This window comes from Ixodes scapularis, unplaced genomic scaffold, assembly GCF_016920785.2.
Source record: "Ixodes scapularis isolate PalLabHiFi unplaced genomic scaffold, ASM1692078v2 PGA_scaffold6__148_contigs__length_123643588, whole genome shotgun sequence".
Taxonomy (NCBI): domain Eukaryota; kingdom Metazoa; phylum Arthropoda; class Arachnida; order Ixodida; family Ixodidae; genus Ixodes; species Ixodes scapularis.
The window spans coordinates 105402467-105420533 of NW_024609881.1; the positions used below are offsets into that span (position 1 = coordinate 105402467).

The 18067-nt window shown below is 46.1% G+C and overlaps 1 protein-coding gene across 1 annotated transcript in view; it reads left to right on the forward strand.

Moving 5' to 3' along the window:
- LOC8032629 (cytochrome P450 3A6-like) overlaps positions 1-18067 on the forward strand; it is a 30616-nt gene that overhangs the window by 1811 nt on the left and 10738 nt on the right. The window contains exons 2-8 of the mRNA XM_042294521.1: positions 3155-3251; positions 3683-3735; positions 3953-4049; positions 8008-8133; positions 14783-15032; positions 16506-16636; positions 17277-17385. Of these exons, the coding sequence (XP_042150455.1) occupies positions 3155-3251; positions 3683-3735; positions 3953-4049; positions 8008-8133; positions 14783-15032; positions 16506-16636; positions 17277-17385 (863 nt within the window). The remainder of the gene's footprint in view (positions 1-3154; positions 3252-3682; positions 3736-3952; positions 4050-8007; positions 8134-14782; positions 15033-16505; positions 16637-17276; positions 17386-18067) is intronic.

Here is an 18067-nt window from a genome sequence, read left to right on the forward strand (position 1 = left end):
CACGGGGCCCGCGGGCCGCATGCGGCCTGAAACGCTGCAGTAAGGGGGCCACAAACATCCCGCAGCTGCGAGCCTCCGCTCCCATGCCTCGAGCGGCAGATGCGCCATGAATATTAGTTTTATACTGTCAACTCATATCCGCTCTGACGAAACCGCTGCTCATTCCTATACGTGTACACTCATTTTGCATTAAGTCCCCAGGTTAATTGTAAAAATGTAGGGGCTCCGCAACTTTGCAGGAGAACAGGAGAAAAAATCGTTGCACAGCTCCTTCAAGGAGCTGTGCAACGATATTCAGTTAGAATGTTTTTCACTTTACACGAGCTTACTGGCACTCGTGGAACTCAAGAATACCCACACGCAACGCCACTGGCCAAGAACTCCTTTGTTGCGGTGTAATTTCAAGGACAACAGGCGATCATTTTCATTGAATTTCTCCTTTGCAAAATTTGATGACGCAACGTGGGGACCGCAGTACACCCAAGTGACGATATTTGAATGCTGTTCATAGATTGGACCCGAGCATTGCGTGGGCACTCCACTTGGGCTCGTGATAATTGCTAGCTCGAGAAGCATTCGGGTAGTGGCCCGTGTCTAATCGCTGCAACGACGACAACAGCCGAGCCATAACAATGTCTGGAACTCAGCGCGTGTCCTGCGCTTTTCCAACCCCAGCGCGTGGCTATGATCAACACTGGCGGCATATAATCGGCTACAGATCACGTGACCGCTTGCTCTGGCTGCGAGTTGAGGGGGTGAACGCTGCTCGTTTTTCTTAAATTTTTTTCTTGGACTTCTATTGCGTGTGGTGAAGAACGAACGCGTGTTTCATAGGTCATTAACGTTAGGGATCCGTTTTAAGCGGTATTTGCGCAAAGTACAAAAATTGTTGCATAGCTCCAAACGTGCCCAAACTACGAACACACTCTACCTCTTCACTGGATAGCGTAATTGACTCTTAACTGACACCGAGATCGGGTCCGGGTAGCCGAACGTAAAATACTTCATGAATTTTTCTAGCCCGGTTTTGTGAATGTCTGGCCAAAATTTCAATGTCACCAAGCCGAGGTGAACAGCCACATGTATCGTAGTGAACGGCTTGGTGACCCGAACAGGAAAAGGGTATTTTATAAACGACCCCGACAGCGCATGTTGCATATTTGAAACGATGCTTTATCCCACACCCTGCAGGTTGAAGTCCTGCTATCTCAATGGAAGCACACAAACGAGATAACGTTGAAGGTGCTGAAAAGACTTTAGGGACCTTGATATCTTGGCACACTTGAAAACTTTTCAACGCACTCCAAGTTCTCTCGTTTGTGTGCTTCAATCGAGAGAGCTAGGACTTCAACGTTTTGTGTGTGGGATAAAACATCGTTTCAAGTATGGAGCATGTGCTGTAGGGGTTGTGTATGAAATACCCTTTTCCTGTGGTAAAGGGTATATTGGATAGACGGGTCGACGTATTAATGTTCGAGCTTGGGAGTATTCTCTGTCTTTGAGATCTTCACCTTGGGGTCATCTAGCTGTTCATTGCGATAGCACTGGCTGTTCACGTCAGTTATGTGACATTGAAAGTTTGGCTAGACATTTACAAGAAATGGCTAGGGAAAGTCACGAAGCATTCTAGATTTGGCTCCACAGTCCCAATCTCTGTCAGTTCAGAGTTCATTACGCTATGCAGTAAAGTGTTCGAGTTTGCTCGTTGTTTGGGCACGTTTGTTTAATGCTTCGTTTCAGCTTCCGTGGATGCGATCCCATGGGTACAACCGCGTACATGCACCCTAAAACGGTGCATACAATCCACGAGGCTACGCACGAGACAGGGACGCACAGAGCATTGAAGCTCGCGCTGTAGTTATGGCTTCACACGGACATGGGCTGAAATGACGCAGAGGCTCTTTACTCTATAAATCCCTTTCTTATTTGTCTTTTCATGATAATTTCTGTTAGAAATATTTTGGATGGCCCATGACAGTTAAGATGTCCTACATGTAGGATCCTTCTCTTTACTTTCTTTGTCTTGTGCTGATGTGTTGTGAGAAGAAGAGAAAGAAAGCAAGCCATGAGTCAGCGCTGTGCCTGCGTACCTTCCTCTACATGTCCTCTTTTTTTTGCGCTGTTTTATTATATATTGACTATGCACCACCGACTTGCCCACCTCTAAACGTTACTTGAAAATAAATCGTCGTAAATTTCTCTTCCTCTTCATTATTGACGTGCTTTGAATATGCAAAGATAATTACACAACATTGTTTTTGGCCCTAGGACTACTATTCTTTTACACAGAAAAATAACGAAACCTTAAAGTTATAAAAGCGAAACTTTTAAATGTTCCTTTTTTCCTGAAAAAATTATAGATTGGAACAGCCGGTAGGCTGCTCCAGTTATAAATTGGAACGAAGTGCCATTTCCGGCACTTCGTCAAAACATACCACGGGCCGTTAATAACAGGATAACAAGCAAGCAAGACCGGATGCATGGTCAGTAAAATAGTTCCCGCCGGGCAATCTGGCTGCGCACCAGGACAGGCGCCCATGCGACCCAGAATTAGCACAAACAACAGTTCTCGGGAGATCTGCAGATAAAACTGCCTTAGAATTATACGATGCCTTCAGAAAGTAAGGGGAAAGCAAGTGCGCTAGTGGCCCCGTCAATCCTTCCGACAAATACAGAGTTTTATTTCCTAAACGAATATCCAGAAATATGGTACTAATATTGTGTGTTTCTAAAAACCTTCATTTGAGAGTGCACTTCGTCTTTCTACTTCTTGTCCTTGTTTATTTGTCGCTTTTCGTTTAGCACGTGTGCCTATTTGCACCGAATTGACGTACGAAAGCACGCTCCCCTCTTATGCAGACCCCCAGCTCAAACGCTCTCTACTTAATACACCCTCATTAGTTCCAAAACGCTAAGGAATTTTCGTTCGGTGTGTTCCTTGGTTTAATAAGAAACACCTATGCGGACTCTATGGTGCGTGCTCACACCTTTACCGTTCATTTAGTCTATCTACTCCGAGATGACACTTTAGAGGCTTCGATGCCACACTTCCGCTGTCGCTGTGTTTCACCTTACGGGCTGCGCAAGTGTTAAAATGTTTTTCCTTGAGACCCTCTGTCGTAGTGTAAAAGGAACCGAAATGATCTTTGTACAGGTGGAGACGTAAGCGATTTTCACTGTTCAAGGAAATCGGAATACCTGGACCTACTCCAAATTTGTTCTCCGGAAACCTACCTGAGCTCATTGAGAAAGTAAGTTGAATTAACTTAGCCTTCAGAAAATTACATTAGAGAAAATCGTCTTGATTACTTGTTATATTCTTTCATTATAACTTGATATGTTCCCCTGGTATCGAATGATAACTGCTTGAATCAGAAGTCTGGCGGTAATACACTCAGAAAGATGCTTGCGTATTTGTTTTCGGGCAGAACACTCTTTGTGCCATCCATTGTGATAAGGAGGTTGACGAGGTCACCGAAATCATTTCGGCGTGCAAATTCAACCTGCGTTGTAACTATGAGCATGAGGTGAATATAGGAACTGTCAAATAATCATGTCAGAACGCAGACTTTATTTTTTAGAAGTTTTTCTTACTGAGTGGATTCACGCAAATTTTGTTTTCTCTGTCTTTTTGCTTCATGAGTCGAGCTCTTATTTGCATTTTTATGCCACATTTCTTTAGGGAACAGTTCAATCGTTCGAAGAGTGGACTAAGAAGTATGGAGACGTTGTCGGGTAAGCGATAATTTTTGCAGATTAGCCTATTTGTTAGAAATAAATTATTTAATTTTCCTCACGAAGAAGACAAAAACGAGCATGAAGTTTGTTCTGTAGGGAATCCTCAATAAAACGCGAATAACATTGATGATGAGCCAGATAAGCAATTACTGATGATGGTTTAAGCAGTGTAAGGCACTTGTTTTGGTTCCTACACCATCAAAATCCACTTTAGGTTTTACAACGGAGCTAGACCCATGTTGATCGTCAAAGACCTGGACTTGATCAAGAAGATTCAGATCAAGGACTTTGGCAACTTCCACGGAAGAGGGGTGAGTCGCAACGTTCATTGCACAAATATTGGCTTAATTATGGTTGACACATTTCCATCATTTTTTACGAGTCTCATAATGGCTTTCATATCCTGGAATGTGGCTAATGTGGAACATAAGTTTGTCTGGTTCTTTTGCGGGGGGGGGGGGGGGGGGGGGGTCTGTGCTGACGTCAGGACACCGAGCCTTGATTGGCTCTGATTGAAGGATAGTGGACAGACTTCAGGGCAGCTTGCTTTAAGGTCTACCCATCATCCTTCAATCAGAGCCAATCAGAAATCGGCGATTTGACGTCACCAGGACCACTGCAAAAGTAGGTTGCTCTCCGGATACCGACTAGAAGACGAGGCGTGCGCTTTTCCAAACGTCCTTACATTAAATCAACGCGGTACACCCTATAGCTTGCGTCAGCATCGCCGCTAGAGCCTCTTGCAGCGTCTCACGAGAAGCGCGACGCTAGAACGTTGGGACGCCAAGACGTACGCGTCTGTCTCTCTGCGGCGTGTGTCGTCGATTTTCGGTGTGTTGCCTTTTGGACCGGGTCTTGTATCCAGTAACCAGAGTCCCTCGGCGCACAGGAAAGCCAACGCTATGGTCACTCCGCCGACGTTGCACGCGCCCCGCCGTACATTGCCCTGCTTCCACCTTCTTCTCTTCCTTTCCTGTTTCCCTAACGCGGCGGCACGCGCGGTGCCGCTATTCGCCAAATTCAGTCGCATGACGAGCAAAGCATCCAGGGCCTTGCAGCAAAGCCGACGCTACGGCCACCCGCCGGGGCTGAATGCGCAACTCAGCTACCATAGGTAACTGTACTACCACTAACTATACTCGGCGACAACTTTTCTTGGCAATGCAGTGGAAGGTACGTCCCGCGTCCCCTCTCCCATTTTGAGTGTACGCAGGCTCTCCTCCTCTCCCCGGAAATGGGGGAGGAGGAGAGCCTGCGTACACTCCAAATGGGAGAGGGGACGCGGGACGTACCTTCCACTGCATTGCCAAGAAAAGTTGTCGCCGAGTATTCGCGACTCCAGCGACCTATAGGGGGCGCCACCACCAAACAAACATGGCGGCAGAGTCCAGGTCGCGGCGGCTCGGCCGGGCCGCCTGAACAGGTGGCGCGTTCAATTTCACAGATTTTCTTTTGTTTAATGCCCAATTTTATAGGTATTTGAACTGAGACGGTTAAGTGTAGCCGGTGCAGATAAACTTGCAAAGCACAGTTTTGTTTTGCCGGTGTTTTTTTGTTCTTTTCGTGTCAAACTTTCGTTTCGGAGATTTCGTTCAAAACCGAAACTATGGGCTCCGGAGAGACGGTAACATACTAATCAGTTTTGATCATCTAAGGAAAGAGGCGATGATTATAGAATAGTTCCAGGGAGAGTAACTTTTCAGCTAACTCGCATGCCTCGACCATGCGACTTATCTGTCCGCGAAATCGAGCTTTTGTGCGTATCCGCGTTTACGAAACAGCTCCAGTCGTCTGCTCGGCCAACAACACAGGCTGCAGGAAAATTTCGAAAATTAAGCAACCGCTTCTTGAGCCAAGGACCCTGTTAACCCGCCGGCGCCCCACTAAGTAGCTGATACTTGTATTTCAATTCAAGTTTTAGTAGCAATCGAGAAGTCATTTTGACGAGCAGGTTATGTATTATATTACGTACTATGGGGGGGGGGGGGGGGGGGGGTCTCACTAAAGCGATATTAGTATATCCTTCGGGTTGAAATATGAGCTCAGTTGACTAGCTATTAGGTGAGCTGCTGAATAAAAGTATATTTGACAGACCTAGACATACTATTTAAACTTAGCCAAATGGTTCTATAGCCGGCAGCACGGAGACAAACTGAAGAGGGACTTCATTGAAGATCCACGCAGAACCTCTCTGCATTGAACTTTGCTTCGAATCCTGAACGGAGAAAATTAGTACTTTTTTGTGGCCGGTCAACCTGACCAATGTAGACGTATATTACTGCTGGCTTCGACGTCCTCGTAATATAAATATTGGAGGCGTGATAGGTCAAAATGCCGTGACAGCATCTAACGTTGCGAGACTTGTCTTCCACCTTTTAAAAACAGATAATTTCCCTCATTCATCATTTGCAGCGAGCAGGTTTTCCTGAATCAAGTAATTGCGAAATCAGCCCAACTCCTTCAGTGTGGTCCAGAGGCTTTTTCGGCGAAAAGCAGCCAAGATGAATAGCCAACGCACCGACCGGCGTGGGTGGCTCAAACTTGAAGCTAACCGAACACAACCAAACTCAAGAAAAGCAGCTATCAAACCTTCCCATTCACTTGACTGCAACATTGATGTTTTCTCCAGTATAAGTTACCAAGCAGTCGTCACTTTGAATGTGATTCGAGACAGACAAGAAATCAAAACGTTTTTCCGCGATTCCTCCCCATCCAAGAAATCGAAAGCACGCGACCGTGTGCTGTGGAGTAAACGGGCTTTCAAACACGTAATAGAAGAAAACAATCTACTGAGGCTTCACCACACGATCACTCAGGCAAACTTAAGAAATATTCGGACCTTCGTCAAATTACATTGTTCGCCACCGCGCCGACAACACGTCTCCGCGAAAGCCACCAGAGACGCGGAGGGGCGCGGAGCGACCTGGACCGGCTGGTTCCCGGTTTTCCCGCTTGGCGGCGTCCGTTTTGCTGGAGTCGCGAATAGAGTTTCTGTGTACGCTCCCTACGGGAGCCAGAGTTGCGCGTTCATCCACGTAGCGCCGGTTTTCCTGCACGGCAGGGGATCCTGCTCATCAGGTGACTGAATTCGCCGAGGCGCGCTCCTTCTCCTCCTCTCTTAGAAAACAGGAAAACACGAGGAAGCGAAAGCAGGAGAACGCGTGCAACGACGGCGAAGCGGCCTTATTGGTGGCTTTCCTGCATGACACTTGGATTTTGCTCCTAACGTGATCGGACCAAAGTGGCGCGGCGCAAGTGGAAAACGGACGCGCAACTCTGGCTCCCGCAGGAAGCTTCCACAGGAACTCTACCACTATCAATGACGTAATGGGTAGGTCTCGCCTTACAGGTGGCGTTAACAAAACTCACCTTAGCTCACTATGCGATGCGCAAATTCGCTTTCTTTTTTTTTTTTTTTTTTTGTAGGGGGTTGTGGTGACGTCACAACGCCGAGCTTTGATTGGCTCTGATGGAAAAACAGTTCGTAGACCCCAAAGCAAGGAGCTTCCTTGAGGTCTTCTACCCACTATCCTGCCAATCAGAGCCAATTAGTGCTGAGCGTTCTGACGTCATTACAAGCAGTGCAAAAAAAGTGAAAGCCATTTGTTTACAACTCCCTGTAACGCCGAATTGGAGCGCAGCTCTTGAGGAGGAGGAGTGAAGGGTACTGAGGGGAGGGTAGACCCCTCCTCCTTCTCCTCCTCCTCCCCTCATTCTTTAATATGCTCCGGGGGGTCACCTGACCTCGGGGGGAGGGGGGTCACGTGACCTTGGGGGGCGTCACGTGACTTTGGGGGAAGGGGAGGGGGTCACGTGACCTCCGGGGGGTCACGTGACTTCGGGGGGAGGGGTCACGTGAGCTTGGGAGTCACGTGACCTCTGGGGGTCACGTAACCTTGGGGGTCACGACATCTGGGGGTCACGTGACCTCTGGGAGTCATGTAACCTTGGGGTTCACGTGACCTTGGAGTGACCTTGGTGGGTCACGTGACCTTGGGGTGATCTTGGGGGAGTCACGTGACCTCGCAGTTACGCCGACGGCGACGCCGACGCCACTCAAGCCAAAAACGGGCGCCTAAGAGCTGCGCTCTAAAAAGCAGACGGACTAGCGCTCCGTATACGGTTTCATTTTATAATGCGCGTGCATTGAACGAAACTTCTTCGTGCTTGTTTTTTTGGGCAAATGTGTCTCTATGGTGGGACGTAATAATACCATATTAATGTACATAATAGAGTTCGCCTAACTTAGCGAGGAGTTGGTGTGTGCAGGTGGTATCCCCGATTTCGAAGGAGCTCTATCAGTGCAAACTCAGTCTTATAAGTGTGGACGGAGAGCGATGGAAGGACATGCGAAGTCTCCTGACACCCGCCTTCACCTCAAGCAACATGAAAAAAGTAAGTCGTAGTTCAACCAGGCTTGCTGAAAGGAGCATTTGTCTGGCAATAAACTTGGTCAATATTTTGAGAACACCGAGGGAGAAGTGTCGCAAAGACAATGCAGTAATTATTGCAAGTGGAAAAAAAAAATCCTACATTTTGATTAAAGTATTGACTTCGAAAGGGGCTTTACTCAATAATATACTCAATTTACTATAGTCAGTGAACAAAACAAAATATAGAGACAAGAGAAATGCGTGCTCTGAATTGCTAAAACATGGTCGGCGTTTACTAGCCATTCGTTTAGGTGGTTCTCAATCTTTTGATGGTACTGTAGATCTCCCAATTCACTCAGAATGTGTTCGGGGGGCCCCCAGTGCATTCTCCATCAGAAGTCTTGTGCAATGGCATAGGAGAGTTTTTTTTTTTTTATATAGCTTTTTTTTTTAAATTGGGTACGCACCCCCATGAGCGTTCTCTAGGACACCTGGGGGTCCGCGGATCACAGTCTGGGAACCGCTGGTCTAGTCTTTCAGATATACATTTACACACTTGCAGTTACTCTCAAATTGCTTTGAGAATAGAAATTGCAAAATTCTTATTTTTGCCGTTAGTGTGTGGAGGGGATGAGCTACGTGGATCGTGTGTGTTGATGCATTTCTGCGACCTTATTTTGTTATAATTTTATTTATCATCATTATCATCATCATCATGATAATTATCATGAGAATCGTCATCATCATCATCATGTCTTTATTTCTGTGTCCAAAAAAAAACAACATTTGTCTGTCTTTACTACGTCTAGCCTCCATTCCACGTCAAACGTGAGGGTTGATTTTCATATGCTATTTTTTTTGTGGAACAGCAAAAAACAAAACCAAACAATAGCACATATGGGCATCGGAAAACAGCATGCGCATACAAGATGTAAACACTACGGTGTGTTCACAGCTGATTTATATAAAAAGAGAGAGGAAGCTGCTTGTGGGCCATTTGTTTTAAGATGTGGTGGAGTTTTTGGATAAGCATTTTAGAAATAAGTAGCGCGAAGATCAAGTACGCACTGACGGAACAAGCGCTAACTCACAACAGTCATTTTAATATTCACACAGAAGACGAGAAAGAGGTAGTGTTTCCTTCTCGTCTTTCTTTTCGGCACGAAAAACTTCCCAAAATGAATTTTTGGGAAGTTTTTCGTTTCCTACAGACTCACGTATTTTTTAATAATTAAAAAAAAAAACAAAAAAAAACGCCATTGCTCGAAACCGAAACCAAAACCCCCGCACAGCATGGAGATGTGGAGAGGATAGAGTGAGTGGCGGAGGTGACGTGCTACATACACCCGACCGTGCGATTATTTTTTTTCTCCCGAGCGGAGCAGACAAAATTCGTGGGGCGTCCCTTCGCCGTGCGATTCCTTTGCAGTTATGTTTGTTCCGCTCCCTGTTCTGTACTTCAAGATGAGTTGTTTTGTACATTTAAGTGCTGGCAATTAGTAGCGAGTGCCCGTGGTGAATTCCCGTGATCGGCTCCGAAAAGCATACTACCAAGGTGTTGCGTGAAGAGCTGCCTTGCATGTCCTGAATCTGAAAGTGGCATTGTGCGGCAGAGGTGTCAAAAATGGAATTCCATACCATTTAGGTCAGCGACGTATCGTGCACAACATTTTTTTTAGTGATAATTGTAAAAGAAAGAAACGAAAACATCGCAAAATGTTAAAAAAAAAAAAAAAACGGTACGCCAACGCTAGGGGTTGAAACCGTGCCCGCTGCATGTGAAGCGGACGTCTTTCCACTAAGCGACTGAAGGAACTTCGTAGTAATGCAGCCGATAGACTGTATGTCGGAAAGTTTGCTGCCGATTTCGCCGATTTCCCTCCAGTACATGCACCTCCGGCTTGAAGTTGAGCAGCACCACGCATTGGACATATTCACACCTAGTAAAGAAATCGTGTGCATGCGTATTCAACTCGAAGTACGCACTTATGCTTGACGTTTGAGCGAGCGATGTCTTCAGGCTGCCTTCAAGCAGGACAGCTATCTGTCGAGCATTTGTTTCTTGCAAAGAACCTCGTCATTCGCTTTGTCCAACTAGAAGCATATGCAAATGAGCTCGAGTGTTTGTCACAGGGGAAAGGAGTCCAGAAATCAAGTCCACTCTGGAAACTGGATCCTCGTATTGATGACAAGGGCTTGCTGAGAGTCGGTGGTCGCCTCAACAACGCACAGCTGAGTCAAGAGGAGCGGAGACCTCTAATCATACCTGGTAAACACCACGTCGCCTTGCTGCTTGTAAGGTACTACCATGAGCAGATCAAGCACCAAGGTCGACACATTACTGAGGGAGCAATCAGATCTGCAGGTTTCTGGATCATCGGAGCAAAACGCTGCATAGCGTCGTACATACACGGGTGCGTCATGTGCTGCAGACTGCGAGGAAGACAGCTGGACCAGAAGATGGCAGACTTGCCAGTTGATCGACTCAGTACAGAACCTGCATTCACATATGTGGGGGTTGACGTTTTTGGACCATGGAACGTGACTGCACGTCGAACTAGAGGTGGAGAAGCCAGCAGCAAACGCTGGGCTGTGCTGTTTACGTGCATGAGCATTCGGGCGGTCCACATTGAAGTCATAGAGTCCATGGATGCTTCAAGTTTTATTAACGCTCTCAGGAGATTTTTCGCACTCAGAGGACCTGCGAAACAGCTGCGATCCGACTGTGGAACCAATTTCGTCGGAGCATGTTCAGAGCTCAACCTGAGAACTAATGGTCTCGACAACGACAAAGTACAAACATTCCTTTCAAGCCAAAATTGCAGTTGGGTGCTCAACCCTCCTCATTCTTCCCACTTTGGAGGAGCTTGGGAGCGGATGATCGGAATCGCACGTCGTATTTTGGATTCCATGTTGTTAGAACACGGACCGAGCCGTCTCAGCCATGAAGTTCTGGTGACATTTTTGGCAGAAGTTTCAGCAATCATAAATGCTAGACCTCTTGTTCCTGTTTCGATGGATCCGGAATGCTGGGACATCTTGTCTCCGTCTACACTCCTTACCCGGAAGGTTGGTGGAGACACGTTACCACCCGGTGAGTTCAACGTCAAGAATCTCTACAGAAGTCAGTGGCGTCAAGTGCAGTGGTTGGCAGACTCCTTTTGGCACCGTTGGCGACGTGAGTTCCTGACAACGCTTCAGAGCCGTCGCAAGTGGCAGGATAGCCGTTGAGACCCCAAGGAAGGTGACATTGTGCTCCTAAGGGACAAACAGGTTCACCGCAACGAGTGGCCTATGGGTGTGATTGTGAGCACTTTCCCGAGTGCAGACGGAAAAGTACGGAAAGTCGAGATCAAGACGGCGACCAGAGGAGAACTAAAAACTTTCCGACGGCCAGTCACTGAGACTGTCCTTCTCATCTCAAAGGAAGACTGATCCAAAACTTCAGTGCCTGTCCAGTTTGTAAACTTTACGTTATAGTGTCATAGTGGTATCTCGTGATACCATACGTGGAGTGTGCTGTTACTGCAATCTAGTTGAGTTTGGACTTGCTAGGGTTAGCCGCATCGCGTTGGCATCAGGCTGTGCCGTGTGTGTTTTTCTTCCTTTTTTGTTTTGGACTTGTTCGATCTGGGATCACCATGTAACGCGCTACTACGAAGCACCGTTTTTTACGGTGGTTGTTATGGATATAAAAGTGCAGTTTTTCTATGACATCCAGTCGTTCGCTACCTGAGGAGTGGCCGCTTGGAGGCGCGCCATGGAATCAGAATAGTAGTAATGCAGCCGACAGACTGTATGTCGGAAAGTTTGCTGCCGATTTCGCCGATTTCCCTCCAGTGCATGCACCTCCGGCTTGAAGTTGAGCAGCACCACGCATTGGACATATTCACACCTAGTAAAGAAATCGTGTGCATGCGTATTCAACTCGAAGTACGCACTTATGCTTGACGTTTGAGCGAGCGATGTCTTCAGGCACGAGAAGAGACGACGGCTCGGCGACGTCTTCGTGCAATCGGCTTGCTGTTCGGGCGTGTCGTACGGGATGAATAGCAATTCTTTCTTATTGGTCCAAAACTTCTCTTTCGAAGGAAGACAGAATTCGCCGGTACCGTTAACGAAAGCTCTGAAATAGAGGTTCCGCCCTGTCGTTCGCTGCCACCCGCGTGTCCCACGAAACGCGAAACGACGCCATGTTGAGAATTATGCAGCGAACGCACAGAATGCTTCCGGTTTTCTGTGCAACCTTTTTTTCCAATCAACGTATTTGAAGCTTTTTGGAAGCCGCGAAAAATGGGTTTCATATTTTTTTTCTATTTTTAATATTGAGTGTGCACCTTCAGTGGCCAACGACTTTGATTAATGTTCGCGTCGAAACCTTAGAAAACGGCCCTTGACCACGGAAAAGAGAGTGAGCGCGACTTAAACTGGCCAGTTCTCGATCGGCGGTTTCCAGCGGGAAAAAAACGAATTTCGAGCCGCAAATTCTGTTCTGGGTTGTTGGGCTCCCATATGTCACGTATAACTTAAAACCTCGGCGAGCATAAATACCCTGTCGGTGTCCCTTTATTGCCAATGGTGGTGCACTGACACACGAGTTCTCCTTTCCTTTGATGGACATTGCCTCGTATAATTCCCTTGATTTCTTCTCACGAAACCTTCGAAGGACCTTTGTCGCTGTAAGTATCGGTGTGCAGTGACAGTCACTTACGTGCACTGCGAGATGCCCGGATAATGTGGGATTGAGTAACGAAGCATGTTCACGTAATCTGGTGTTCACGCAGCGGCCAGTATGACCAACATATGCTCTGCCACAGGTGAAAGGTATTTCATACATAACCTGGCTTCGGCAAGGGATATATGTTTGCGTGTCTCTCTGGTCGCATTCAATGCGACGTTCCTGTGAGAAATTTTTCATAGGACAAAACTTCTTTCGCTTGTCTGGTGCTAAAAATACGACAGGAATGAAAGGAGCATTAAATGGCTTTACCTTTGACGTGGAAGATTTGGTTTATTGAATACATCATGACCATCTGTTCATAGCTGTAAGATAATGCATCGAGGAAAATCATACAGTGCCCTTCCAGAACAAATCTGTCCTATATCTTGAGTCATTCTTGGAGCTATCCACATTCTGCCTAGCATCAACAGTCGTCTCCATTCAAAGGGAATACTTATCTGCAAAAGAAAGGAATTTGTATTGGACCATGTGTGGAACCAGTATTATGCGACACCTTTTTATTCAAATGTGACCGGGCCATCGCCCAGCGGGTATCCAACAACCAGGTGTCAAGAATATACAGATACGTGCACGACTATCTTGAGTAACTAAAAATAGACCTGATGTAAATAGCGAGCAACAAATCATCAACATACGTTTAATCTTTACTAAAAAATGTACAAGGGCTCAACTGTACACATACGCTACCCACATACAAAAGCCTTAAAGTTCTTGACCTACGTGTGATATTCCAACTAAACCACACTTGCTGGATGTACAAGCCACAATCAAGAAAAAAATTATTCTAAGATGAGTCTTCCCATTCAAAACTCATTTAAATTGCAATCATTAAAAACTGTCTTCGCGCTGCCCTTAAGACGTCACGTGACCACAAGGCGGGGGCGGAGCTTTGAGAAACAAACACACCCACTCGACCTTTGGATATTCAAGTACCATCTTGTACGATGCTGTAAAAAGAATGATCAACTCCAACAGACAGAAAGAAAAAGCCAAGGACAAAGGAGAACACCCGGGTGTAATGCTCTACATTCGCAGGGTGTTACATAACATGAAAAAGGTGGCTTCCAGGTATGACATCCCTGTCGCATTTTCAGCACCAGACAAGCTAAATGAGCTTTGTCCTATGAGAAATTCCCCACAGGAACGTCGCGTTGAATGTGACCAGAGACACAAGCAAACATATATACGTAGCAATGCCTAAGCCGGGTTATATGTAAAATACCTTTCACCTGTGGCAGAGTATATGTTGGACAGAACTGGCCGCTGCGTGAAAACCAGATTACGTGAACATGCTTCGTCACTCAAATCAATACCATCGGGGAATCTCGCAGTGCATGTCAGAGACTGTAACTGCTGACCGATACTTACAGCGTCAAAGCCCTTCGAAGGTTCCGTGAGAAAAAATCAACGGAATTATACGAGGCAATGGCCATCGAAGAGAATGAGAACTCGTGTGTCAGGGCACCGCCAGTGGCATTAAGTGACCAAGAACTTCACTACCTTAACTTTTCTACTTGAGGTTGTTCAGTAGTTTACTGTCAGCAACTTCCTCTTTCTTTCTGCTTTTTTCAGTTTTATTAACGTAACGTCTTCCTCTTCCTTCTTTCATGTTATTTCTCAGTTCTTTCAACGTAACTTCCTCTTCCCGTCAACGCAGTTTCATTTTCGGATGGTTTCGGGGCCGAAAATAAAGACGAGAAAGAAACGCTACCTCTTTCTCGTCTTCTGTGTGAATATTAAAATGACAGTTGTGAGTTCGCGCTTGTTCCGTCAATGTGTACTTGACCTTCACGCTATTTATTTCTAAGGCGCTTTAGGAGCAACACCCAAATCATAAATCACGGTATAGTTCACCCCCGACCGCCTCCAAATTGGCGGTTGAATATTGTTGACAATATAGCGATCCCTGTACTTTGAACGTTTCTCGCAGCTATCAAACCTGATGGATGTCTGCTCCGATGAGTTTCTGGAAGTTCTCGATTCCCTCCATGACCAAGACAAGGCATTTGAAATAAGGGCGGTCTTCCAGAAACTTACGATGGACGTGATCGTTAGGTCGGCCTTTGGAGTGCAATCAGACGTTCAGAAGAACTCAGGAACGACGGGCATGAATGCGATGATCAAGGAAATATTGGAAAGCCTGCAGCAGTTTCGCACGGGCTGGCTGTCATTTCTTGTTGGTAAGCATCTCACATAGAACATGGGGCAATTCATCCTCAAAATGCTAGAATATTTCTTCTTCCCAATTTTCTCCTTAACGGCCATCACAGCCAGACACGTAGGGAGAAAAGAACGGAGTGGGAGAGGAGGACATACCACCAGAAATTGTCCAAATGTGAAAAAAATAAAGGACTGTCTTTTTGTAGCTTGAATTGTAACGCGAGCATCACGTGACGTCCCGGCTCAGGAGTGTCACGACACTGCACTGTACATTCACGCAACCGCTTAATGTAGCGGTCACGTGACATAAATAGAAATCACGTGACGTCACTCGCCTTTGTCTGGACGGATTTTATGTTCACAACAGTTCCGCGGAAGCCTAGGCATCTTAGTTTTTGCCAGGGATGACTGGGATTACTTTGGTCGTTCCAAAACTGCTTGATTATTTCATCAGTAGATTGGATATTGCTGCGCTGTTGCGAGTCATATGTGCATTAAAAGCCAAACGGGCCTTTTGAGTCTACCTTTCAGTCTTTGAAGATGCCCAGAATAGAGTTGCAACGCAATGTTTGTTTTTTACTGTCAAAGATAATGAAGCTCGTGGGTTGTGCAGGCGTAGAAAAATAAATCAGTTCAGGTGCATTGAGTTCGTAATTGCTTTGGGGAAGGGCAGAGGGTTCTTTTTAAGCCCAGTGCAGGAGGAGCAAACAAAACCAACTAGATATATATATATAAAAATTGTCAGCTCGCTACTACTCTTTAAGTTATGAAGATGACAATCTTCTTGTCGCTGTCAAATATTAAACACCGAGCAGTCTTTTGTGAATGTATAGTACAGTCGCAACGATAGCTGCGACATCTCATCCGACGCTAATGTATTTCTATGTATGTTAAGGCTTGCACCTTTGGCAGAGGAGCCATTGGTAATGTCCCCTCGTAGAGTGACACACTCATTTATTTTATACACACGGAATTTCACTAACAGACGCGGCGTGAGGCTGAGGTAGCGTGATGCGACGTTGCCGCTATTGCGGCCATCTAGCGGGCGCCGGGCGAGACACATGTGCGCGACTGTCCTTAGTACGTGCGGTTTACTACACAGTGCCTTGAAGCCTATGACGTATCTCCAGTAGTAATGAAAAAGAAAGAGCAACTGGTGTTGCTCTGTGATGACGCAGTCGCTTTGCAATGAGTGGACCCGAGATCGAGTCCTGCGAAAACCGCGGCGAGTTCGGGGTATTATTTTAAAGCATTTGGAAATATTGGCGACAAAGGAGCTGCGCAATTTGGAGTCGGGGGAGAGTCGATCATAACAGCAATCGCTCTGATACAGTATTTCAAACATAGTATTATTTTTCTATATGGGCCCATCTGGAATTTAAAAAAAAAATTGTTTTCACGAGAGCTTTAAAAACGAGCTCAGTTTGAAATATATGTGGCATCGTCGTACCTTCTGTAATACATTTCTGGGAAACATTCCGTCCATTTTGCAGCTTGCCTTCCAGAATTTTTTCTCCTATGGAAATTGGCATTTCTTTTGAGGGAGCGTTTCATGAAAGCACCGTCGGACAAGATCAAATTCGGAATTATGCCGATAATCGACATGCGCAGGTCTAACCCAGAGGCAAGTGACAACCTTATATAGTTAGTAACAGGTTAAAAAGACACGCCAGGCACGGCGAGTCCCGATAATTTTGTTAGATCTCCGCAGACAAGATCCCAGTATAAGCAGCATTAGCCGATAAGAGGACCGAGGAATGAATTTCGAAGCAAACAGCGTAAACATAATAACCGACGCCCAGCATTTCTTAAGCTCTTAGAGACAATACGGGTTGCAAACAGCAGCTGAATTCGTGCGAACAGCAGAGATAGAGATTGTCCTAGCGGGGCCTAGAAAGAGATTAAGCCTTTTTGAGTCCCATGTTTTCCGACTAAACCTAGAAAGAGGTTTAGCCATAATTAATCTTCATCTCCACCCTGGGAAACCACCGAAGGTTTAATACCAGCTGACCTGGCCCTCCATTTTTTTCGTCTAATTGAAGACATATTCCAGAACAACCTAGAAAGAGGAATGTGCTGGGCCTGGTGTAGTGGAACGTGAGATTCTATGACAGTAAGACGCAACAATCTTTGCTAAACGTAGAACAAAAATGATAATTTTGTCCCACAACATAGCGTTAATTGTATGTATGGGATGAATAACTAGTATTTGGAGTAGAGCAATTATTGGAGATTGTCACTGCATATTTGTGTATTTTCTTCAGGCTCGCCGGGAAGATCTGTTGCAACTTTTGCTGAACGCTGAGGCCGAAGAAGGGGTAGCTGTAGACGTTCATCAGCTCACTGTGGGCTACGAAGGCGAGACATCAAAATGTGAGTTAGTTTGATTAAAGTTTTAAGCGAGTCTGACAACAGAAGCCTGCCCACGGCTGCCTTTACACAAAAGCCGACGTAAACTAAATTTGTGACGTCACAATAGAAAGACGACATTTCCGGAAAAGAAAAGAAAGAATTTGCAGAATCAAAATCACAGAAAACTATATGCATGATTTGCATCAGCGGGTAACTTTTCATTTATGCGGAACGTGGGGCATTGATAAAAACTAGAATACTTGAGAACTTAAACAAAAAATTGAGAGCCCTTTCTTCTCGTGAAGGGGGAAGTTCAGCGAAGCTGGCGCTCTGGTCGGATTTGCTATGTCGGGCTGGGAGCAGCGGCAACGGCGGTTTCACGTTTGCGACGTGCCCATTCTCGCTTCTGGTCGCACCGACGCTCCTCATACTCTCGCTGCTCCTCTTCGGAACGTACAGCTCGGGTTTGACCCATGTGAAGTCTGAAGTCGAACTGATACCTGGCTTGCGCGTTACGTCATTCAAAGAGCGCTCCGATGACCACCCGAGAAGAGGGGAAGAAGGAGCTCCCCCTTAACAAGGTCCTCTTTTGTGCCTCCCTGTTTTGCACAGACATCACTATCACTATTCTCCTCAACAAAGATTATAGAAGATTAACCCGACACTCAAAACTCTTAAAAAAGCACCTTCCCTTTCCTACTCT